Raw genomic sequence first — 24,631 nt, 5'->3', positions numbered from 1 at the left:
CTTGGGGGCCACATAAAATGACATGGCGGGCCACTTTTGGCCCCAGGGGCTTGAGTTTGACACATGTGCTTTATAGCATATAAACACATTTTTTGGACTTCCACGTATGAAACTCTTGCGTTCACCTGTTTCTACAACTGTTTTCAGGCTCTATATACAAAAATGCGCTTTTAAAGTGAAACTGGTCGAACGTTGACAAATCAGGGACTCTGATTTGGTAGTGATTTTAATTCTGTTTGAAAATAGATCATGAGGGAGTAATTGTTAATACGCTTTGGGGCCCAGCTGGAATTAAGGGACACAAAGTCTTTCATATATTGGAATAGAGCTGTAAAAGAAAAAGCCTAAAGCAAGATTCACAAGATTTGTAGCACTTTGACATTTCACATCAAGCCTCTTACAGCTGGCGGACATGCTCTAGTAAACAGCAGAAAAAGAAGAATCAGCCTCTACCTGCTCATCCAGTCAGAACACCATGGGCTAAACTGTTTAGTGTCTTCTTGAACGTGTGTCACATGATATAGATAGTATTATTTATGATAATAATAATATAATATTGTGTAACTTGTTAATTTTTTGCTCAGATCAGTGTTATTTTTTTATTTTTATTTTTTTTTATACACTGTATTTTATCCCACGAAGGGAAATTCTTTCTCCGCATTTGACCCATCCCCTGGGGGAGCGGTGAGCTGCAGCCGAAACTGCACTCGGGAGACAGTAGCGTTAAGGGTCTTGCCTAAGGACCCTCACTGGGTGATGTTAACTGCTCGCCATTGATATGGTAATTGCCCCCAGTACCATTGCTCATTCCCCTCTGGGAATCGAACTCTGGTTTCCTGCATGGTAGCTTCCCACCTTACCAACCGAGCTACCCAGCCGCTTTGTTAGTTTAAGATAGAAGAAAGTTGACATGATTATTCAGGAAAGAAATCACCTTATTTACCCTCTGTCTCAAACTTGATCCACACATTTTAACATGGTCTAACTGGATAATAATGAATTTATTATCAACAGATTTCACAATATTTCAATACTGCAAGTGGTCATTTAAAAAACAACAAAAAGACAAAAACAAAAGATGAGTTATTCTCACCATAAATCAAAAACATTCTCGGAAGAATTGCACAGTCCTTCTTTGCCATGAAAATTGACTTAATCCAAGAAAAAACTTTCCACTGCATTTTATTGCTGTCATTAAAGGACCTGCTGAGATCATTTCAGTCATCGTCTTGTTAACTCAGGTGAGAACGTTGAGGAGCACAAGGCTGGAGATCATTAGGCTGATTCATTAGGCATCAGGCTGATTGGGTTAGAATGACAGACTTGACATGTTAAAAGCGGGGTGATCCTTGAAAGCATTGTTCTTTTATTGTTAACCATTGTGACCTGCAAAGAAACGCTGGCAGCCATCATAAAAATGGCTTCACAGGCGAGGATATTGTGGCAACTAAGATCGCACCTAAATCAACAATTTATAGGATCATCAAGAACTTCATGGAAAGAGGTTCAATTCTTGTAAAGAAGGCTTCAGGGTATCCAAAAAGGTCCAGCAAGCGTCAGGATGGTCCCCTCAAGACTTTTGGAAGATGGCCTGGTGTCAAGAAGGGCAGCAAAGAAGCCACTTCTCTCAAAAAAAAACAATGAGATGAATCAGATGAAGCCTCTTTCCGATTGTTTGGAACAGGCTTGTCAGGAGAAGAAAAGGTGTGCGCTACCATCAGTCCTGTGTTATGCCAATAGTAAAGCATTCTGAGACCAGTCATGTGTGGGGTTGCTTCTCAGCCAAGGGAGTAGGCTCACCTACAATTTTGCCCCAAAACACAGCCATGAATAAAGAATGGTACCAAAACCCCCTCTAAAAGCAACTTCTTTCAACAGTCCAACAACGGTTTGGTGACTAACAAAGCATTTTCTAGAACGATGGAGCACTGTGCAATAAGGCAAAAGTGATAACAAAGTGGCTCGGGGACCAAAACATTGAAATTTTGGGTCAGTGACCTGGAAACTCCAGAGATCTTAATCCCATTGAGAACTTTGGTCAATCCTGAAAAAGAGGTGGGTGGACAAACAAAACCCACTAATTGTGACAAACTCCAAGAAGTGATAATGAAAGAATTGATTGCTATCAGTCAGGATTTGGCCCACAAGTTGATTGAGGTCATGCCCAGTTGAATTGCAAAGGTTCTAAAAAAGAAGGGCCAACACTGCAAATACTGACTATTTTTATAAATGTCATGTACTTGTCGATAAAAGAATAGGAGAACTAGAAAAAAATCTTTCCATAGGAAGGGGGAAATTATTTTTATAGTGCTGTTTTCACATTACTCACACGGCCTAAGAAGAATATTTCTTAGGCCTTTGGAAGTGCTTGTAATTACATTTCAGTACATAACAGAAACTACTAAAACATAGATCTAAAAGCAGTTTAGCAGCAAACTTTGTGAAAACTAATATTTGTGTCACTCTCAAAACCTTTAGCCAGGACTTTACACAATGGGTTTAAAAGGGAAGTAATGATCATGTTAATAAGATAGGGCTCTCAGAAATGTGTGAACCAAGTATGACACGTATGGTTATAAAAGACCTTCTTGTTTCAACTTATTGCATTTTGAGCTTTTGTTATTATTTTGCTAGCATTCTATTGACACATTTATATTATTTTGAAGAATTCTAGCATTTATCCAGTGATTTAACTAATTTTACAAAAAAGGTTCTCCTTCTTTTAGCATTTAAACAGGATTTAACTGTAAAATTGTCATCACATATTCAAACATCTTGTTCTAATGATCTTGTTTGACACTTTAGAAAAAGATGTAGGGTACTTTTTGATCATTTCAAACAAACTGAACAGTTTTTGGTTAGTCTTAAACAGTACAATTCACAATCGTACTTGCAGTAGCTTGGAGCAGAAACTGGGCTGATCCAGACACAGAGCTGAAGAAGAAAGAGCCATTATCAGATCTGGATTCTGAACAGAAGACTTGCAGCTGTTCACGTCAAGCTCCATGTCAACAGTAGAGTTGATCTATTGATCAAAGAAAACGCATCAGTTGTTGTAAACGAGTCAGACAACAGGAAATAGCTTTTTAGTCGATGTCGTAGCGATAAAGTTTGTAAAGAACTTTATTGCTGCAGATGTTTCACCACAAAAGTGACATCTTTGAACATGTGAGGTCATGATAAGCGGCTCTTGAATGTGCTACTGTTGTTCCACATCCTGAAGCAGCTCACAGGTGTGTGGTTTACTCTGTGGATCAGCTGCAGTTCTACCACCCAAAACTCAGAAGTGGGAAGTGTCGGCAGTGTTTTCTTCCTTTTTATAACGTCTCTTCTTATCCAAACTAACTTTTTCAGCTCCAAAACTTTAAGATGCTTTAATGTAGATGATATGATGAAAGACTCAGGATGAGGTTAACGGGATTACAAATGCATGTTCTGTTGGGTATCAACAGCGTATAAGTGTCTCCAAAAGCCACTGAATCACACGAGTATCCAGGTCTTCTATTTATCTGTAACGCTACGTACATACCAAGAATGTAATGTGTGTTCAAGAACGTGCTGAACAGGCATTCTTGAAGGCTCGTCCAGTTTACACTGGACTGTCGCCATCTGACTGTAGCACAGTCAGGTGGAAAAGTCTTGGTGTGAAATGTCATGGTGGTGCAAATCTCATAAATCCTGCTCCAGGCTTCGATATATGAAAGACTCAGTGTCATAGAATTCCAACCGCCTTAGTTTTTGAGTCAATAACTTGATCAATAAGTGTTCCTGCTTCTGTTTTTGTCTGTAGACAATGTCTTTGTTTAACAATCAAAAACAACTGAAGAAATCAGTTACCAGTTATTTTTGTTCTGTCATTTTATTGTAAAGAGGTTTTTATGTTTGTGTCAGTTCATGATTTCAGAGTGTCTGTTCGGAAGACGGACGCGTCTGATCGCTGCAGGCTAAAGGGCGACGGCGTCCTGCGGGCGGACATGGATGCTCTACACCTGCTGGACAGGGCGGGAGATGTCGTGTACTCCTGGCCGTATCGGTACCTGCGACGATTTGGACGGGACAAGGTAACGCACACCCACAAAAACACAAATGGAGAACCACCAGACTGTAATAAACCAAGGATTAGAGAACGATCCATTAATCTGTAACACAGTACTGAAAGAATCTGAAACAATTTCAATGAAAATGTACAGAAAATCTCCTATCTGTGTTTTGTCAAAGGAAGTTGGCAAAATTAGAACGTCAAAGGAGTTAGCTAAAGAAGGTGTAATACCACTGAAGGGAACTTAATAATACTAATCACTAAAGTATGAATTAGCTGAAGAAAACAATGGAACAGTTGAATTGTCTGAACACATGGTGAACAACATGCTGTATATTGTGCTAAATTCCAAAGTGGCAGCAGGATGTTTAAATTTAGAAAAGAATATTAAAAAGAACAAAAAAAGTTTGAAGAGCAAAATGCAAAAAACAAACATGCTAAATGTTTACAAAAAGCTCTATTTGATAAAAGAAGGAATAAAGACAGCTGAAACACTAATGTAAACAAAGCTAAAGGTGACAAATAAAAGATAAAGAAAATAAAAAACGGAAAAACTGTGCAATATAGACAAACCGAAAATAAAATTACAAATTACGTAAGGGATAATGGCCTTTAAAGTGTGGATTATCAGAAATGAATGCACGCTGTGGAAGCCTGTTTCCTGGAAGTGCCCTAAGTCTGAGTGTACTTTTTGAAATTGTAATTGAAAGAGGCACATATTGTCAGTTTGATCTGACACTCTCTTTTCTTGACTGTTTCTTGTCTTTAGTGCACATTTTCCTTTGAGGCGGGTCGCAGGTGTGACTCCGGTGAAGGGAACTTTGAGTTTGACACCAAGGAGGGTAACTCCTTGTTCCAGGCTGTGGAGGCTGCCATCAACCAGCAGAAGATCTCCTTTCCCCACAGACAGATCTCTGCGGGGGGGCAGGGACCACCAGACACCCCTCCGAACCCCATCCTAACACCCCCGTCTCTCAACCTGCCCTTTTCCCACGGCTGGACGCCGCCAACGCCTCATCCCCGCACCCAAATCCCACAATCCCCATCTCCTAAGGTCAGCTGACACTGCTGCTCTCGCTTCAAAATTTAAAAATAAATAAATAAATAAACGCCAAGGACTGGTTACTGGTTCAAGTGATGGAACCTCCACTGTTTAAATCAAAGAAACAAAAAAAAAAAGATAAACCACCACCATACAGTATTTAAACGTAAATGGTGCTCCAGTTTTTCCTGTTTTTTTTCCTGCAGAATACAAACTGTCTTGATGGTTTGTGTTTGCAGCAGGCGGACGGCGTGTACAGCATGGTGAGCGAACCTGTAAACCTTCAGACCCTGCACAACAGAGACAACGACAGCTCTACCTCCCCACAGCAGCAACAGCGCCCCCAGATGGTAGGAAAACAGATGACTGACAAGTTATTAGCATGGACACTAAACAAAAATGCAAACTTTTCCAGCAAGAGAGAAAGCCATCGATGTGAAAATTCAATCACCTCATCTAGAATAAAGTCATGTTCTGGATAAAGTCAAAGACAGGTGCACTCAAAGGAATGGAAAGATAATGTAGTATACCTTATGTCATCTACTTTTGTTGGAAATTTCAAACATTTAGTAACAATAGTAAGATGGTCACGTTACATCTAATTAACATTAAAACATGAGAATATGTATATATTGCAGTTTATCTTTCATGGTTTTGCTATTTCACGATTATTTTCATTGTAATTGTGCGTGTTTTTTGTTTATTTGTTTGTTTGTTTGTTTTTAACACTGCACTGTGTTCTGCATGTTGATTGGCTGTTAACCTTAACACTCACTCTCCATCAACATCAATGTTCGATCAGAATCAGATCTTTTTCTTTAGTGTATTAATGCTGGACTGATTTTTCTGTGATGGTTTGAACTTTGAGAGCTTAAACATGGGAGAAAAGAGTAAAAACCTTCGTTACTGTACATTCAATTCAATTCAGTTCAATTCAATTTTATTTGTATAGCCCCCATTAAATGTGTAGTGAGGAGTTTAACATCTACAGCCATATCTCACAGATTTCACAGTGAGGTAGAGTGCGTCACTCCTGCTATAAATGAGGCACCACTGTATTCTATATTTTCTAACAGAATTTAGTCAACGCAGACATTTAAAGGAATTAAATTTGTCCCAGTGTGCTTTTCATTCATCTGTGCCCAATGCCCTGTGACCTTTGCAAGAAAAGAGTAGTGGTTTCAAGTATTGGAGGTTTTGATGCAAAAACTTTCAATACATTTAGAAGCATTCAGCTAATCCTTCCGGGGAAATTCTGGACTAATAAGCCTCATCACTCCACATGTAGAGTAAATAAAAACAGGTTTCTTTCAACTTTAAGCACCGTTTTAGATATATAAAACATGGAAAGAACATGGAAAGACATTCATTGTCCTTGTTGTTCACTAATATAGAAAATTCAGTGAGTTAACTCGCCCATTAATGTTGTTTATTTGGAATATGGTGTGCATGTAAACTTGGTCGAGGTAAATTTATTTGTACTTTTTGGAAATTTGATTTTAAAAAAAAAACCTGAAATGTCCCTAAAACTATCCGGTCCCCTTTAATTCCTTCATTCATCTACTTCCATTTTATCCCTTTTGGGGTCACGGGGTTGCCGGAGCCTATCCTGGCCACTTATGGGCAAAGGCAGGGGACACCCTGGACAGGTCGCCAGTCAGCTCTTATTGATTGATGTAAATAATTGATTATTTATTTGTTTTTGTTTTTTAGTCTCAACTGGAGCCTCCCCGAGATAAAATCTTGACTGGAGTGAAGAGTTTGACTCTGGACAACCGTGGACTCCCTGTTTCACGAAAGAGCCAGGTCAAGATGATCTCCAGCTGCCCTCTCCCCAACCCGGATACTAATCCAAATTTGCCCCCCAGCCCTCACCACAGCCCCAAACCCAGCTCCAGCCCGAACAATGGCCAGACATACTCTGAGGTCAGCCATGGGGCAGTTTCAAGGCGGAGCGTTAAGAGGGATAGGACCATTCCCCCCTGTACTCCTCCTCTGATGAGCAAGGATCCAGATTACTCCTTACCCTTTGACACATTAGCCTCCATTGACATTCAGAACTCCCATCAGGCTTTTGGAGATGATCCAGGTCCTGATCCTCTGTACGACAGCATAGACGAGATGAAGATCAGGAACATCTTCCGGGATGAAACCAAAACTCTCGGGCCGACCTATGGAAAGTTAGAGCACATCTACGATGAGCCTGAAGGCTGCGCGGTCGCTGCCCCGGCACAGGAGTCCACCCCTGCCACCGTGGTCTATGATAATCCTGAGGAGATGAAGGGAGATGCCTGGAAGATAATGGCCACAACTGCAGACCCTAAAGGTCACGAGTACCCCTACAACCCCCGCGTGGACGACTATGCTGTACCCAAACGAGTTCCGAGGCTGTGTGCCATCTCACAGAACTCCAGTCAGGAAGCATTTCAAGAGGAAGGAGAGGGGGAACCTGAATTAGAAGGAAGGGAAAAGCAAATGGAGGAAATACAAGATTCCCCATACAAGAATGTGATGGTGAAAATAGAGTAGAAAACTCTCCAGCTATCAAACAAGGCTTCAAAATCCAGATCTGATGGGATGGTGGCCTGCTTCTTTTTCTGATTTTCCCCGCCACATCTGCTGTTAATTTCCTGGAACCTGTATGTTTTGCCAGTAGAAAACTTAAAGGGCGGATGTTTGTCCCTCTAACTGCACCTTTTCCAGATTCCTCATCAACGTTGGTCTCAGAAATCCTCTTTTGTGTTATGATCTGTGTTAAAAACTCCTGCAGGATTCTGTCCAGTTTGTTACCCAGTTGCTCATGTGAATGTAAATTTACAGCAACATTCACACCCTAAAAAAATCTCTGGAGAACAGTTTGCACCAGTCAACTATTGTAAATAAGAAGAGACGACGTGAAAGAGGAGTTATGCCTAAAATTAGCCTGCTATACTAATAAATATTAATTTATCTGCTCAATTAACCAAAATAAAAATGTAAAATGTTTATAAGTTGAATTTTTTACTGCAATGTACTAAACAGCATGCAGACTTTCAATGTCATAGATGAATTTGCTCCTTTAAAATAAAGTACTATCAAGCAAAAATTAGTTTGCTAATGATAGCTTTATTAAGAAGATGCCAATGCTACCAACGTACAGAGCTCAGCATAAAAGTACTAGTTTGATCAGTAGTTCAACAAACAAAAGAAGAATTTAACTTTCAACAAGGTTGAGTTTTATTGAACACTTCATTAACTCCATAACATGAAATTAAGGTTAATGATCTAACTTAGATCACATAATCTTCTTTTTTACTTAAATTGGCTGAAGCAAAAATGAATACACCCTGCAACAAAAGCTACTTCATCTAGTATTTTGTTATGAGCACTGTGATTTTTAAGGACAGCACCAAGTCTTCTGAGCATGGAATGAACAAGTTGGCGACATATTGCAACATCTATCTTTTTCCAGTCCTCAAGAATAACCTCTTTTAGAGCCTGGATGCTGGATGGAGAGATATACTTAACTGTGGCTTCAGAATTTCCCACAGGTGTTCGATTGGGTTCAGATTAGGAGACATACTTGGCCGGTCAATCACCTTCAGCCTGTTCTTAAACGGAAAATCAACAGTAGCTTTAGAACTGGGTTTTGGATCATTGTCGTGTTGGAATCGACTGATCTGTTTGCTGTTTGCTGATCTTCTTGTAGCCTTCACCTTTTTTGTGCAAAGAAATGATTTCCTTTCTCAGATTTTATGACATTTCTTTTCCATGGGGAGCCATTACTGACTGCAAGAAATGGGAAGGGCTTTTCTTTGTTAAGAAATGCCCTTTTATAGTCACCTGTGTGCTGGACACCTCTTAAATGAATCATTAGACCAACCCGTCTAACCCATGCCTGTTAATTAGAATTTTATAGTCTTAATTTTTTTTTTCTCCTAAGACTATGACAGGGGTGAATTCCTTTTTGCAACATGGGCATGAGTTATGTTGTTAGGTCAATAGCTTTTTTGTGTGAGCAAATTAACATATCTTTTTTACAATCAATGTCTTACCTTTATAAGTGTATTTTGTAGTGTAGTATTTCACAGAAAATGTTGATTCTGAAAGGACACTAAATGTTTTCTGACAAATGTAGTGGGGTGTACTCATTTATGTTGAGCACTGTACATACCAAGTTAGACCAGGTCGAACCTTAACTAGTCAGGGACTCGGGTTTGGTAGTGACGTATGGATGGCATCGCTTTTATTTCAAGTGCCAACTGTTTAAAATTTGATCATAGAGGAGAAATTAAAAATTGCGGTTTATGCCCAGTCGGAGTTCTATGACACCAAGCCTTTCATATATCGGAATAGAGCTGTGAAAGAAAAAGCTTGAGCAAGATTTGCGAGACTTGTACCACTTCAACATTTCGCACTAAGATGGGATGGTTTGGATGATTCATTACAGTGCATGTGGAGAGATTGGCTTCCTTCAAATTCTAAGGATCTCTCATCTCTGAGGACAGATGAGATGAGACTGGAATCTCTGTGGATGCACCATGATGTTTGCAGATGACATTGTGATTTACTGTATAGTGACAACAGGGCACAATTGGAGGTAAATGGAGGTTTGCTCGGGAAAGGAGAGGAATGAAGGTCAGCTGCAGCAAAACAGAGAATCTGCGTTTAAAAAAGAGGAACTCAAGAGAACTGTGAGGTTACAGGGAGCAGAGGTGGAGAAAGTGGAGGACTTTAAGTCAACAAAGAGTGTTGGAAAGAGGTGAAGAGGTATCTGCAAGCAGGATGGAACGGGTGGAGGAAGGCTTCAGGTCTGATGTGTTCATTCATCAAGAATGAACAAAAAAGTGTAGAAGATTGTGGTGAGACCAACCATGTTGTTAGTTTAGAGACTCTAATGCAGAGGCAGGAGGCAGACCTGGAGGTAGCAGAGCTGCAGATATTGAGGTTCTCTTTGGGAGTGAGCAGAATGGATAGGATCAGGAATGAACATATCAAAGGAACATCTTATGGTAGATGTTCTTGAGATATTTGCTGGAAAGCAGATTGAGATGTTTGGACACCTTGAGAGGAGGGACAGTGGTTATGTTGGTAAAAGCATGCTGAGGTTGAAGCTACCAGGAAAAAGACAAAGGAAGACCAAAAGTAAGTTAATGGATATAGAGAAGGAGGGCGTGAGGGTGGCTAGTGTGAGTGAGAAGGACGAAGAAGATAGTGTTCGATGGATGCGGACGATTGGTTGTGGCGCCTCCTAAAGGAGGCAGAATATGCAGCAGATCAATTTTTTTAATATTCTGGTTTCTCCTGATTTTTAGTCTTTACCTCAGGTTTGTACATTTATGAACTGAACTGAGGAATTGTGACTGAAAGAGGCACATAATGTCTTGGTGAAGAAAAAATAATTACCAGAGAAGATTTCATCATTATTTATTATTTCAATTTTCCATTGTTTACAATTAATGCTGTTTCAAAAATGTGCAAAACCAACAGACACTTCAGACAGAGCGTTGGCTGAACTCTTTCCCAGTCTTCTTCTGCAGGCTGCTGTAGGTTTGAGTCCAGTAGTTGACATAATAAGATCTCAGGTCATAGCTGAGGAGACAAACCAGAGGTTTTCTCTGTCACCTCAGATAAGACAGGATTTTTTTTTATCAAAAAGAAAAAGCCCAAGAAAATTTGTATTCCATATATTACCAAAAGTATTGGTCCACCCATCCAAATAATCAGAATGATCAGGTGTCCTAATCACTTTGCATAAAATAAAGCACTCAGACATGCAGACATTTCTGAAAGAATGGGCCGCTCTCAGAAGCTGTAAAAGCTGCAAAAGGTGGACTAAAATCATATTGTACTCCATGGGTTAGGAATTGGATGGCACTTCAATTTGTATGTAAAACAAGGTAGGTGCAAATACTTATGGAAATATATTGTATATGGCAGAAATAAGAATAGCTACCCCTGGTTTAGACTATAGTAATTAATAAATATTTGTTCATCTAGTACAGTTTTTAAAAAAGCATGTCCATGAGTGGGCAAAACCATATTTTTTCTGTCCATGTGGCAGAATTCATGAATAAACTTGTCTTATACGTCCTTAGAAATAAACTACAAATGCTCCTTCAAAACTTAAGGGAAATCTATATATCATAATGCATTTTGAGAATGAGTAATTCTTATCCAATTTTTTCATTTATGAGTGTGTGTGTGTGTGGGTGTGGGTGTTGTGCTTGCGTGCGAGTGTGTGTGTGTTTGTGTGTGTGTGTGTGTCTGCTTTGAAATCTAAGAGAATCTCGAAAAAAAAGCCTCAAAGGAAAGAATAAAGAAATAACACAAGAAACATATGAGGTTTCCAATAGAGAGGGAGGAGTGGGGTTCGCACCTGACGGAGGACTTAGACATGTTGTTGTTGATAATCAGGTAAGGATGGTGGTTTCTGGTGAAGGGGGGCCAAGGTACTGGGACTCTGCTGTTTCCACTATTGGGATCACTGGAAAAAGGGGTGTGGATCTTTACACCGGGAGACTGAGCTGCCTTAGGCTGGTTTCTGTCAGCAACGTTCAACATCTCTACCCGGTCTTGGCGAAGTTGGTCCAGTAGGAAATCATGTACTGGGAGAGGTCTCGATGACGGGGGGCATAGCCCAGCGGGGTGGAGAACGGTTTACCAAAGAGATACTGCAAATCCTCGGCGTGATTGGCCTCCACCCACCACGGAAACCCGGGGATCCGTGTCTTCATGTTAAACAGGTAAGAGTAGGTACGGGCGCCGCTGACGGACAAACAGCAGCATCAAAGCATGGAAAATGAAAGGGTGGTGAGCTTGAAATGAAAACTTAAACTTCACTATGTTATACAACGACATTGTTCATATTTACCCTTGATTAGATTTGATGAATAAATTTAACATAAAAACAACCAAGTACAATCACAGCAGACAACACACACGTGTCACGGCTGCATAAAATGATCAAGCCATCCAATGTGTGGAAACATTTTAAATTTAGCAAAGACACGTAAATCCATTTTAGGTCAGTGAATCAGATCGTTCAAAAGGAAGCAATATTAAGTATGAATCGTATTATCTACCACAAATTATGAATATGAATTGTATCGTTGTTAAAATCAATCAGATAATAAAGCTTTAATGAATGTGCTCCTGACTGTTGGAGCTGTCAGAACTGACCTTGAGTAGTTTGTGTGAAGCTGAAGGGCCGCCTGAGTTGGGACCAGGAAAAGGAAATCTGTCTCAATATCAGTCGCAGTCTTCTTCACCACGTCTGGCGGTGGAAACGAACCCCAGTGAGTGGAGTAGACACTGAAGGCAGAGGGGATGGCGGCGTCCCCCTTCTCCTTGGTCAGACCAGCCAGCAGACCCTTCACGTGATCTCTGAAGAGGAAACATCAATACATCGTGAGCAGGAAAACAGGATCACAAAAGAAAGGATGAGTCCATGTTCATGAGAACGGGACTGAGTGACTCCTCCCCCCTCACGTGCCAAACAGGAACTACCCGCTGGTTCCAAAAAGCCAAAAATTTGAAATATTTGATTCACAGATTCTCCTGAGCCCACATTCCTGATTGTGAAAGGTTTTGCCATAGAAATAATGACTCAGACCGATTAGAACCAACCGCTGCTTACTGACGTCTAGCTCCAACCTGGCAGCGTCTGTATTGCGAAAAAATGGTGACTGAATTGAACTCATTTTGTTGGAGCCGAAAGTACAGTTGAGTAATTTCTAATAGGTTAAGAGTTGATTTTTTAAAGGTTGATCAAAGTTTTTCCTTTTTTTTTCATTGACGTGATTACACAGAGCCAAAAACAACAGTGGTCCAGGAATCCTGCCCTGTGGAACAACATATGAACACAAAGACAGCAAAGAACTGCAGAGGTGCCATGTTCAAAGGAGCTTTGCAAAAAAGTCACATCTGCAGCTAAAACTTTGACTTCAAAGGATGCCACTGGATCTTTGAATGAGTCTAGACTTACGCCGTAGTATTTGCATTTCCAAGGTTGATGGATGGAACATCGACTCCGGCAAAAAAGTGTCCATCCATACTGTTGATGCCAGCTAAGTAATCAAATTGAGCCGCGTTGTGAAAAAGCTCACTTGGCTCGTTGGGGATGAAATCGCCGTCGATGACTGGAGCGAGTTGAAGAAGGTCCATCACCACACCTGCTTGTTAGCCAAGAAAACATGAAACCTTTTTAGGAGAAATTTCTGGTCTTTAATCACCTTTCAATAATGTACAGATACCTAAACATGACAATTAAAAAAAATGCGCTAAAATTAGCATTTTGTTCACACAAAAAGTATTTTGTAGAAATTGCTTTATTGTGAACACAAATTAGCATTTAATTAGCAATTTATGAGCACAAGTTAGCATTTTTGTGCTAGTTTACCAATGCCTATTTGCCTATGCTAACTGGTATTCACAAATATTAACTTATGTGCACAAAATCCTAACTTGTGTGCACAAAATGGTAACTCGAACACACAAAATGCTAACTTTTCCTCACAAAATGCTCATTTGTGAACACAAAATACTACTTGCTGTGCACAAAGAACTGTGTTGTGTGCACAAGTTGCTGTTTGGCGGGCCACAAATTAGAATTAGAAGAGTTAGCATTTTGTGCTAGCTTGCTAAGGCAAGTGCGCACAAAATGCCCATTTGAGGGAACTATTTCTCATCATTTTTCAATGTCATGTCCAGGGATCCCTACAATATATTCAACAGTTGTGAAGAGAGTGAAAATTGTCACTTGGAAGCAAGGAAAATTGTGCAAACGTTGTTCTGTAATGTCATCTTTGTCTTCAAATGGTTACATTTTGAAAAGTGTAGTAGTTTTAGGGGATGTCATCTGGACTTGGTTTTAAAGTTGGAAGACGTTTCACCTCTTATCCAAGAGGCTTTGTCAATTCTGAAATAGCTGGTCTAAGAGCTGGTATATATGCGCTCATGGGGGAGGAGTCAGACCTGAAACTGGAGGTGTTGTCCACTTAGCCTACGTGGTTTCGGGTCGTTAATAGTCCTTTGTCCTCAGCTGGGGGTTGGGGAGTCAGTAGCCGCGTTTACATGGGCAAAAGTAATCGGAAAGAACGCCTGATCGGAAAGAAAATGCGTCATGTAAACGCGCCGTTAGGAATACTCTGCCCCGATCAGACTCATTCGGATCAGAATTTCTTTCCGATCGAGATAGGTGGGTTATACCGATCGTTTATCCGATCGTAGAGCATGTAAACGGTCATTCCGATAATGTGTCACTGCTGCTCTGGGTTACGTCATGCATAGACGGTGTTTCGCTGAGAGAAAGCTTTGGAGCTCATACGGGACCGACCAGCTGCTCTGCGGACGCCCCGTGAAAAGCACCGCTCCGCTCTCGCCCCTCTGGGTCTCTGCCTCTCCCTCCTTCACGAGGGGTATGCAGGGCAGCAGCGCTTTGGACCAAGTGAGCAGAGGAGCCAGATAACTTTGTGTGTGAAGGGAGGGAGGGATGCTTAGTTACGTGTGCGTTTTATTGTTTTGTTATGTGTGGGAGAATTCAGACTGGGAGCCGTCCCGCCACTCTGGGTTAGCGGCTGCAGGACTCAGGAGGAACCGTGTTTGGGGCGGTGTGTGAACGTCTCAGAGCAGAAATAAATGTTGCTCAGCCCTTAGAAACTGTCCCGGCAAAATAAAGGCCGATGTTAATCCCACATATTTACGTGCAGCCAAGATGTAGATTGCCGTGTCTCTCGCACGGTCCTGGATTTTGTGTCCTCAAGCAAGGCTAATGTTGTTAGCGCGTGTTTATAGCCTGTCCTAACTCTTCCAGCTCCGTTCTTCAACATAAAAAGCAATGACCACACAGATTAAAAAAACGATGAGCGAGCAGGCGCTTCATACTATTCATAACATTAATAAAAGCACGTTTGGAAGATCGCCTCGTGTTACGGAGCTGCTGCACAAAAGTCTGTGGCAGCGGTCTTTTTACAACGAGGCGCATCTCTTCTTCCGGGTTTTTTTTTTACCACTACTGCGCATGCCCAAACGATTTATTCCGACCAAAGGTATGAGCCATGGGAACGCTTGTTCTAATCGGAAAAAGGTTTTCTGATCCCATGTGCACGGGTGAATTTTAACCCGACCATTGATCCGATCAAGATATTCTGCCCATGTAACCGCGGCTAGTGACTCCCTCTCCAAAAACAAGACAAGAAGGAACAAGAGACCAAACGGAACAGTATTTCAATTCCATATATCTCAGGCCTGTCTGAAAAACTTAAAAGGATTTTCAAACAACATAACATCCCAGTTCATCTCAAACCAGTCAATACCCTCAGACAGAAACTGGTTCATCCAAAGGACAAAATTCCCAGCTAAAAACAGAGTAATGTGTACTCTATCCACTGCAAAGAGAACTGCAATGAACAGTATATAGGAGAAACCAAACAACCGCTACACAAGCGGCTTTACCAACATCGCAGAGCCAACCCAAGTGGACCTGAGTCTGCAGTACATCTCCACCTGAAGGCCACGAACCACTCTTTCGAGGACAGTGAAGTCCGAATTCTAGCCAGAGAGAAAGGATGGTTTGAGCGAGGAGTAAAAGAAGCCATCTTTGTCAAGAAGGATAAACCTTCTCTTAATAAGAATGGTGGTCTCAGGTTTATTCTTCCATCCATCTACGGCAGTGTTTTGAAACCTAAACAAACCAAACCAGTTCCACCTGAGTCGTTAACCGCTGAAAGAGACGACCATTTGGAGAGGGAGTCACTGACTCCCCAACCCCCAGCTGAGGACAAAGGACTATTAACGACCCGAAACCACGTAGGCTAAGTGGACAACACCTCCAGTTTCAGGTCTGACTCCTCCCCCATGAGCGCATATATACCAGCTCTTAGACCAGCTATTTCAGAATTGACAAAGCCTCTTGGATAAGAGGTGAAACGTCTTCCAACTTTAAAACCAAGTCCAGATGACATCCCCTAAAACTACTACAATGGAACCAACCTGGATGAATGAGAGTCTTCATAGACATTTTGAAAAGTGACACATTTGTTTCAATGTACTTGCTCTTGAAGTGGGAAAAATTAGTAAAGGTCAACAATGAGTATGACCCACAATAATCCTTATTTTAAAAATGTCTAAAACCCCTGCAGCATGCATCAGGAAGCTGACATCCACTGCAAGAATTCCTGTTTGCATTTTGAGCTGCTCCAGCAAAGTGAGACACAGCCCACAGTTATCCTGCAGTTAATGAGCCCCATAACAGGGCAGGGAAAGTTCTTGAAAAGTTGCCATGAATCCCATAAGTCTTGATTCTGACCTTTTCCCAGAATAAGTAGAACGTCGATTTTTCCTGCCAGAGTTAGATCAACAGGATTGCTACCCTTCAGGCAGGCTATCATCTCGTCCACGTTGGTGTTTGAGCAGCCGACTTTCCGAGCGATCTGTTGCAACAAGAAGAGCCCAAATTCAGATAAGAGAGACGGCTTGTGTTTAGTTTAAAGAACCTGAGTTCATCTATCTCTTTAAGGCTGTCAATATATTTAATATAACCTTAAAATGTTGTTTTTTTTGTATGAATTGTGGTGTAAAGAACCTTCTTGGTGACTTTGAGGGGGTTTCTCTGGAGTGCCCAGGGACTGAGGGCCACACCGCACTGACTGATGGCTCTTCGAAACAATCCTTTGCTGTACGGAGAGATCATCTGAAACGAGTCAACAGAAAAACGTTGCCTTGAACTGACAGGAACCAACCTGCTGACACGACAACATGAGACCCTTTGTGGCTCGTCTGTGAACCTGACCTGGTAACTAACACTGGCAGCTCCAGCTGATTGGCCAAAGATGGTAAGGTTGTCGGGGTGCCCTCCGAACGCTGCAATGTTCCTGCGGATCCAGGATATGGCAGCATGCTGGTCCCACAAACCATAGTTACCTAAAACAGACAGGTTTATGTCTTTTTTCGATGTAAACGGAAAAAAATAAGCAAAACCAAAAGCATTTAAAAACTGAAAAACCAACCTTAAGGATGCATATTGTGACAAAGATATATAAAGGTACAAATGTGAAACTCTGGTGTTGTGCACTGAAATAACAGTTCATTTATTCATACTTGTGAAGTTCACAAACCTGGAAAAGTTTAACTAAAAACCTCAAATTCATAACTTAAAACCTTTTGCGTGTTTACAAGTATTTCCCCTGTCTGGCTAGCGGCTGGATGGCTCAGTTGGCTGCTTGTAGGACTGACGCATGGGAAACAAGAAAACATCACCCACACACTGAGCTTCATCCAGTGCGAGTCCTTAGGCAAGACCCTTTACGCTACTGCCTACTGTATGTTGCCACAAGGGGGCCCAAGTCTGGGTCTCCCTGTGCCGGTCCTCAGCCAGGTCAAAATGATGTCAGGAAGGGCATTCATTTAATCATTGCCATTCTCCTGGTTCCTATTTTTAAGATGCATGTTTAATTTAAAAGAGAAATGAACACTTGTTAGCCGTGAAACATGACATTGTACATCATTTTGTCCCCCGTCTGTCTCTATCACCACTGGTATGCCACAGGGCTCTGTTCTATTAACCGGAAATGTATTCTGTATGCGTCACGTTCTCCAGAAACAGTGAAACACCTGGCAGTCGGTCATCTCCGGTACTGAGAAAACCCAGAGTGCCGACTCTGTAGTTCACAGTGACGACGATGACGTCCCCCCTGTCAGCCAGCTCCTTGCCATCATAAAGAGAGTCTCCAAGAATGGCCACATCGTTGGACGCCCCCAGCAGAAATGCTCCTCCAAACAGATAGACCATCACTGGAAGGTTGGTGGACACTAGAAAAAGACGAGGATCAAAGATTTGACTCAATATTTTGACAATTTAAAAAACCTGTATCGCTTACCTCAGTTGAAACCCCCCTTCCCCTCCCTGTTGCTGAGAGCTCTCTGTTCGTGTGCTCTTCCACTATCTTACAGCCCCTGACAACCCCAATCTAGCATTACCGGTGCAACAAAAATGGTAAGGAATATTGAAGTTTTCCAGTTGTACAGTTTTGAGCCAGAAACCAGCTTAGATGAGAAAAAATAGACATACATGGAAATATTTGTCTATTTGTCTGCAAATGAATGCATCAGAATGCAGCAGAGGTTCTATAGAACAAGCTTGTGGCCCGCCCAAGGTATTTTCTTTGTAACTAACAAGATCTGCATTTTTCCGTCTGCTCCTGATTAATGATTTTAACAAAGAAATACAACTTTAAGCTTAACTTCTTTTATATATGTCCTCAATCATGAGAAAAATGTCACAAGAGAATCAGTCATTGGAATCGGTCTTTAAAAACACATAAAGACCCAGAATAGAAGTATCTTTGAGGATATTTCTGAAATTCAGCTTTTTTAAGGGCACCTACACCCAGTAATTGCTGGAATAGGCTCCAACAGCCCTATGACCCTGGAAAGGTAACTGTTGGCGGAACAGCCCTTTAATGTAAAAATTATGAGAGGACTTTCCTGCATGTGAAGACATTCACCATGTCAGAACTTTTTGCATCATGAAGATCTTTTAAAATTTTTGTAACTTACAGGATAGCCCCTGGGGAACAAAGATGTTCAGATAAAGGCAATTCTCGCTGCCGTGGGTTTTTGTCTGCAGCAGCGTCACCTGCAAGCATCGATCTCGATACTTTGTAGCCCTCAGGACCCCTTAAAACACAAACCAGAAGAAACGCTCTGTTTTGTCATCTGGATGCTTCTCTGGGATGTAACGACTCACTGGACCACACCAGCTCATGGTGAGTTTGAACTCTTACCGTCCCACCCCGGGTGGGGTTTGGGTTTCTCCCACTTTCCCGGGACATCAGCGAAGGGAACACCTTTGAAGACGTCAACAGTCCTGAAAAGACTCATTCTGATGCTCTCTCCTTCCACCAGGCCGCCCTCGGTCTGCACCACACCCAGCTGCACCAACAAACAAACCAGAATGCAGCAAAGTCTGATCTGCTGTTTTTATGTAGATTCACATGTATTTGAAAAGCCATCAATCAATGCTGTTAATAAATAAATTATTCATTCTGTAATCAGAATTGTTTTTAATTGATATCAGATTATCTGAAATAGTTTGACTTGTTCTATAGATATTTATTCCAATGTTACGCTACACTCACAACAGGTATGCGACGAGCGATTCAAGAACGGGCTTTTAGGCCATGGAATCACACTGTACAAGCAGGTAAGGGCTTCTTCTTTTTTGTTGTTGTTACTGTTTACTATTGAATGCTGGCTACAATTGGAGGAGGCTTGGTGCAAAATGTCGAAGCGGTGTGAACCTCACGAATCTTGCCCCAAGCTTTTCCTTTCACAGCTCTACTCCAATATTCGAAAGACTTGGTGTCATAGAATTCCAGGCGGACACAAACCGAAATTACTACATCCCTACCGAATCCAAGACCCTGGTTCTTTAAAGTTCGACATTCTTTCCACCTTCAAGGGCCGCAGGATCGTAAAAACTTGCGTAGCTACGTGTGAACGCAAGAGTTTGGAATGTGGAAGTCCATTTGCACATGTTTAGACTTTTCATGGGAATGGCATTCTGCAACTCAATGAGTGTAGTAAGAAGGTTTTATTAAAATACCACTGTTATCACCAATGCCCTATTTTTGATAACATTTATATTGAAATCTAAAGAGACTGAAGGCTTAGAAAAACATTTTAATTTTTTTTAACAGTTTTTAGTGGCTCTAACTTGTAAAAAATATGTACACAGGACCACACCAGGAAGGATTGTTCTAAGATGAATGAATCCAAATGTCATGTAAAGTAAATCACGGAAAATAAATTAGATAAATTTCAACCTGAGGATAGCCCAGAACACGAAAGACATGTTATGGTTAGTGTGGACTGCACCGTTCTTTGCAATGACCATTTTGGAATTGTACCTGCATGCCTTTGTGGAGCACACACTGACTTTTTGATCTCCAGCTATTTAGTGATTCCAGACACAAACTTCAGCACTAAACTGTTATCCAGAAGAACAGGAGAGATTGCTGCATGTTGATAATGGATGAAGGCTCATGCAGGGCTCCATCCACCTTAACTTTTAGTCCAAAAATATAGAAGTGCACAAAACAATTGATTATTTGATGATAAATTAAATTTTACATACCTAGGATTTTAGACAAAAAGAATGTCACATCATATTTTAAACCTGTTTCTGACTGTATTTTTGGTTTAAAAAAAATCTCTAAGATCATAATTTTCCAGCGCCTCCAATTGCATTTTCTACCTAATACCAAGGGGTGGCGTTTTTGTGCCACAGCTGAAAAGTGCATAACATTTTTCACTAAAAGTTTGTAAAATATAATAAAATGTATTAACATACTAAAAGTTATTTTTTAAGCACTACAATACCCAAAATTAAAAGAGTAAAGAAATTAGATTTACACAGAACTGTTATTATAAAATGTTAAAAAATAAATTAGATAAAGGAAAGATTAAAACACATTTATATTTACATGAGTATGAACATGAGCATAAAACAAAAACAACAGGAAATAGCAACATTCAAAAATGTCATTGTTTAATGAAATTATTTACTTAAAAGGGATGTTTTCCCAGCATTTTTTATGATACATCCAAACATAATCAATGTTTGGGGTGGGGGAAAATAGCAGATGCCATTATAAAAACCTTTTTGCATATTTATAATAGCTGTTGCACAAAAGTGGCATCAGAGGGTGCAGTTTGGCTCACTCATTTGTCTTTAAACACTTTAATTTCACTTTAATGGTTGGAAAACAGATCCTAAAAGCTGGTTTGAACTCGGTAACTGAGATGGAACTCACCTTTGCAGCCAAAGCTGAGTTCAGACAGACGGCCAACAGAACCACCAGCATCATCTTCATCACACCATGTGTTTGAACCTGCTGCAGCTTGTGCTGCTTTATAGCAAACTCTTATCTGAGCCATGGCTGCTGCTGGCACACGGAACACCATAGCAGCTTCTGAAAGCATGAATCTCTTCTATTTCACTTTTTCCATAATAACTTCTAGCTTCTATGATCACAAATCAGGTCAAGACATTCCAGAAGTTCCAGTCAGACTGCCTTTAAAATAGTGTGACTGAAAGAAAAGCTCCCAAAAGTGGGACTTTCATTCACACAAAGTTTCTGAGAAAAATGTTTGACAGAGAAAACGTCACCTTAGCTTGAATCTCTGAGGTGAAGGTCGATCAACAAGCTGTGAAGCACACAGCTGCTGTTCACTCCAAACACTGGAGCAGCTAGGACTGACAGCCGTTTTCCAAAGACATTTTCTATGCAAAAATCGTATTAAAACCAAACATCTTTGCTGAAATAAGGTTTTGCTTGTTTCTCAACATTTTTTTTTACCGTTGTAATGAGCTGGGAGCTCATGATTATAACAGGATTAGAAAATGAGTCTTAAAAGCTTGGGGTTTTAGCCAGGATGTGGTTTTAGATCTTTAAGGTACATTTTATTAAAGTCCCACTCCCCGCACCTTTTGATCTATTTTCAAAGCATTCCCAGTGATCTTTTAATTATGATTATTTAGACAAAGTCAAACATTTTGAAACAAAATAAAAAAACCTGTGTAATTTTCTAGGACATAGTTCCTGCAGGACGGCAGAAGTTCATGAGAAATGTATTTCTGAGTTGTGGACGGGACTGTTGGCATAGAGTAAGCCTGCCCCTACATCCCATCATCCCTTTATGAACAATTTTTGCCACAAGCTTGCAGCCCCTCACAGCCCCAACTTAACATTACAACAAAAATAGTGACGCATATTGTGCTGTATTTATCCAGTCGTACAGTTTTGATCCAGATACCAGCTCAGAAGAGTATCACAATGTCGTGCATGCATCTAGTCGTCAACAAGTGGATACATCACTAGTTGGAGCTTGTGGCTTGCCATTGTAGCTTCTAGATCACAAATACGCTCTTTTTCCAACAACATTTTTTGCATCTGCTCCGGATCCCTCATGGATTGAATAAAGAAATCCTCAGAAATGCAATTTTAATCTTAGTTTTCTTTATACATGTCCTCCATCATGATAAAAACGCCAAAAAGTAAACACGCACGTGCACACAGACACACACATAGTTTTCATCACAGTGGTTATTGAAAACACTTTCCCATTTGTTTAAAACTGTTTATTCCCATGGCAAACGTGTATGGCAGGCCATTTTAACATTAAAAGGCTAAGTTTGACTATCCGGAATGAACATTGTAGATATCAGCAACGTATTTCTCACTAGTCGTAATTACATTTTGGATAGTTGGAATTGTAATTCAAGATATCTGTAACGTAATTGTGACTAGTCGAAACAACAGATAGAGATATCTATAATTCAGTTTTGACTAGGCAAAACTGAATTAAAGATATCTGCAATGACGTCATTGAAAACGACATTCAACTCGTCACACATCTTAAATGACAATTGTAGATATCTGCAATTCAGTTCTGCCTAGGCAGAATAACAGTTAAAGATATCTCAAACGTCATCATCACTGGCTCCTCCTGTCTTGCACGGGCTGCAGCATTAAAAAGACGTTTAAAAAATCGCTTCGCCCGCTGGCTGCTCTACGACGGAGATTTAGGGCCACCAAAAACAGTAAAATTAAAAGATTTTAAGTCCTAAATTAAATTTACGATATTAAGTGGAAGTGAGCATGATGAGCAGCAGGTGAACGCCACACAGCAGCAGCAGACCGACTAAACTTTGTTGAAGAGGTGAGCTGAATGTTTATTGATAACGTTCTAAATGTTTGGAAATTCGTTAGTTTGTTTTATGATTTATTCATGTTTTATTCATCGATGGGTGGTTTGCAGGATCTCTGCAGCCCGAAGCCGTCAGTGTCCCTGCAGATGTCCACCTGAATCCTTTCTTTCTCCATTAAAGACAAGATCTCTACGTTTCTGTGACGCTTCCGTCTGTGGAGGAGCACTTTTTGGCATTTTCAAAGTTGTAATGCTAATATAACAGACTATTTTCATTCCTCTTTATTGTTTTATGTTGGATCGGGACGTTTCATCTGGAGGAGAGGTGTATGTAACACTGTTTACTTCAGCATTGGTGTTCGGATGACAGGTTCATGACATAAGGTGACAGATGAACTTCAGGATATGTGAATGAAAAGGAAAATAAAGGCTGCAGCGGTTCTCTGCACCCAAACGTGTCTCTGAGCTCCTTATTAAACAGATAAAACTCCGCTTTACCGACACCGAACCCCGGAAAGCCGGCTCCACTAATAATCTGATTTTGAGTCGCCAAAAGGTTCAGAATCACTTCGGTTAAAGCTATCCGGAAATAAAGCTAGGCTCCGATAAACGGAAAACTTTGGTGTTTTTCTCTTTTCTTTTCTCTCTTTCCGATCGCGGTCAGAAGCGCAGGGGAGATTTCCTCCGCCGAAGGCGATTCTTCTTCGGGGTTCACTTTCCTGATCGGAACCCTAAGCCTCCAGTGCGGATTAAGAACGACTCCAAAACAGTTATTCTGGGGGGGGGGGGGGGGGGGGGGGGGACACCTTCTCTTTATTACGGTGCTCCGTCCTCCGAACACACAGTATCAACGCACACACCCCCATTCCGTGCTCACCCCCATCTCAGCACACACACACGCACGCATGCGCGCGCGCACACACACACAGACACACACTCCACAACACTTTTATATCCTAAATTTACGAGGTAAAAGTTGTAATTAAAGAAAACAAGACGTTTTTTGTAAACTGCTCCTAAAACCCCGTCGTACTGCTGCAACATGGTGCTAATCAGTGCTAATTACAAGTTAGCAGGTGCGATTTGAATGATTACAACAACACGCTCTGCTCCTCCCCTAAAGTGCGATGCGGACCTAATTTGCATACAGATATCAGTAACGTCATTTCGCCTAGTCGAAACTCTAATTCAAGATATCTGTAATTACATTTTGACTATCCTGAATGAACATTAAGGATATCTCAAGTTTCAGATATCTCTATTCAAATTTCATTTCAAGATATCTGTAACTTGATTATAGATATCTACAATTAAATTATGACTATCCCTAACTCCAGTTTGAGATATCTACAACGTCATTTTGACTAGTCATAATTCCAGTTACAGATATCTACAACGTCATTTTGCCTAGTCAAAACTTAATTTAAGATATCTGAAAAGGAACATGTAGATATCTTAAATTGACTTGAATTAAAGATATCTTTAACTTGAGTTTTGACTAGTAAGAATGAAATTGTAGATATCTGAAACTGGAATTACAGATATCTACAATTCAGTTACAGATATCCCTAATTCAACAAGTGGATATCTGCAACTGAATTGTAGATATCTGTAATTGTAAATCCCATACAAATGAATGGTGAAAGTGATGTCATTTGTCCTAGGAATAATATCTTTGAGGATATCTAAAATTACCATTACGGATAGGAAGAATGTAGTTGCGGATATCTGAAATGTTCTTTTTGACTAGGCAAAACTCAAATAAAGATATCTGCAACACACATCCAGTCTAGCCTTTTAATGTTAAAATGGCCTGCCATAAACGTGTGCCTTAAACGCCTCCGATCTTCGACGAGCCT

At 40.7% G+C, this 24,631-nt stretch overlaps 2 protein-coding genes across 4 annotated transcripts in view; one reads left to right on the top strand and one right to left on the bottom strand.

Annotated features, from left to right (window-relative positions):
- LOC101174926 (docking protein 2) overlaps nucleotides 1-9,193 on the top strand; it is a 31,482-nt gene extending 22,289 nt beyond the window's left edge. Inside the window, exons 5-8 of one of the 2 annotated variants that reach the window (XM_004072900.4) lie at nucleotides 3,892-4,061; nucleotides 4,809-5,093; nucleotides 5,288-5,431; nucleotides 6,795-9,193. In XM_004072900.4, coding sequence (XP_004072948.1) covers nucleotides 3,892-4,061; nucleotides 4,809-5,093; nucleotides 5,288-5,431; nucleotides 6,795-7,610 — 1,415 coding nt within the window. In that variant the 3' untranslated portion in view covers nucleotides 7,611-9,193. The remainder of the gene's footprint in view (nucleotides 1-3,891; nucleotides 4,062-4,808; nucleotides 5,094-5,287; nucleotides 5,432-6,794) is intronic. The other variant, XM_011479594.3, reaches the window with a different exon arrangement.
- A 1,277-nt stretch (nucleotides 9,194-10,470) lies between these two features.
- Nucleotides 10,471-20,947, bottom strand: LOC101174676 (bile salt-activated lipase-like). Of its 2 annotated transcripts, none has more exons than XM_020706242.2 (12): nucleotides 20,876-20,947; nucleotides 18,845-18,992; nucleotides 18,618-18,737; nucleotides 17,673-17,870; nucleotides 16,852-16,982; nucleotides 16,645-16,752; nucleotides 16,369-16,492; nucleotides 13,048-13,237; nucleotides 12,243-12,446; nucleotides 11,631-11,828; nucleotides 11,440-11,547; nucleotides 10,471-10,652 (listed from the first exon to the last, which is right to left on the bottom strand). In XM_020706242.2, the coding sequence occupies exons 1-12, from the start codon at nucleotides 20,933-20,935 to the stop codon at nucleotides 10,556-10,558; spliced, it is 1,686 nt and encodes a 561-aa protein (XP_020561901.1). In that variant the 5' UTR covers nucleotides 20,936-20,947; the 3' UTR covers nucleotides 10,471-10,555. The 2 variants fall into 2 exon arrangements, with proteins under 2 accessions (XP_020561901.1, XP_004072947.2); XM_004072899.4 differs by having other exon boundaries at nucleotides 13,048-13,234.
- Nucleotides 20,948-24,631: the final 3,684 nt, after the last annotated feature.

Source organism: Oryzias latipes, chromosome 9 (genome assembly GCF_002234675.1).
Source record: "Oryzias latipes chromosome 9, ASM223467v1".
Classification (NCBI taxonomy): Eukaryota; Metazoa; Chordata; class Actinopteri; order Beloniformes; family Adrianichthyidae; genus Oryzias; species Oryzias latipes.
The sequence above is the reverse complement of the archived record's forward strand: the minus strand, read 5'-3'. Positions and strand labels throughout refer to the sequence as shown.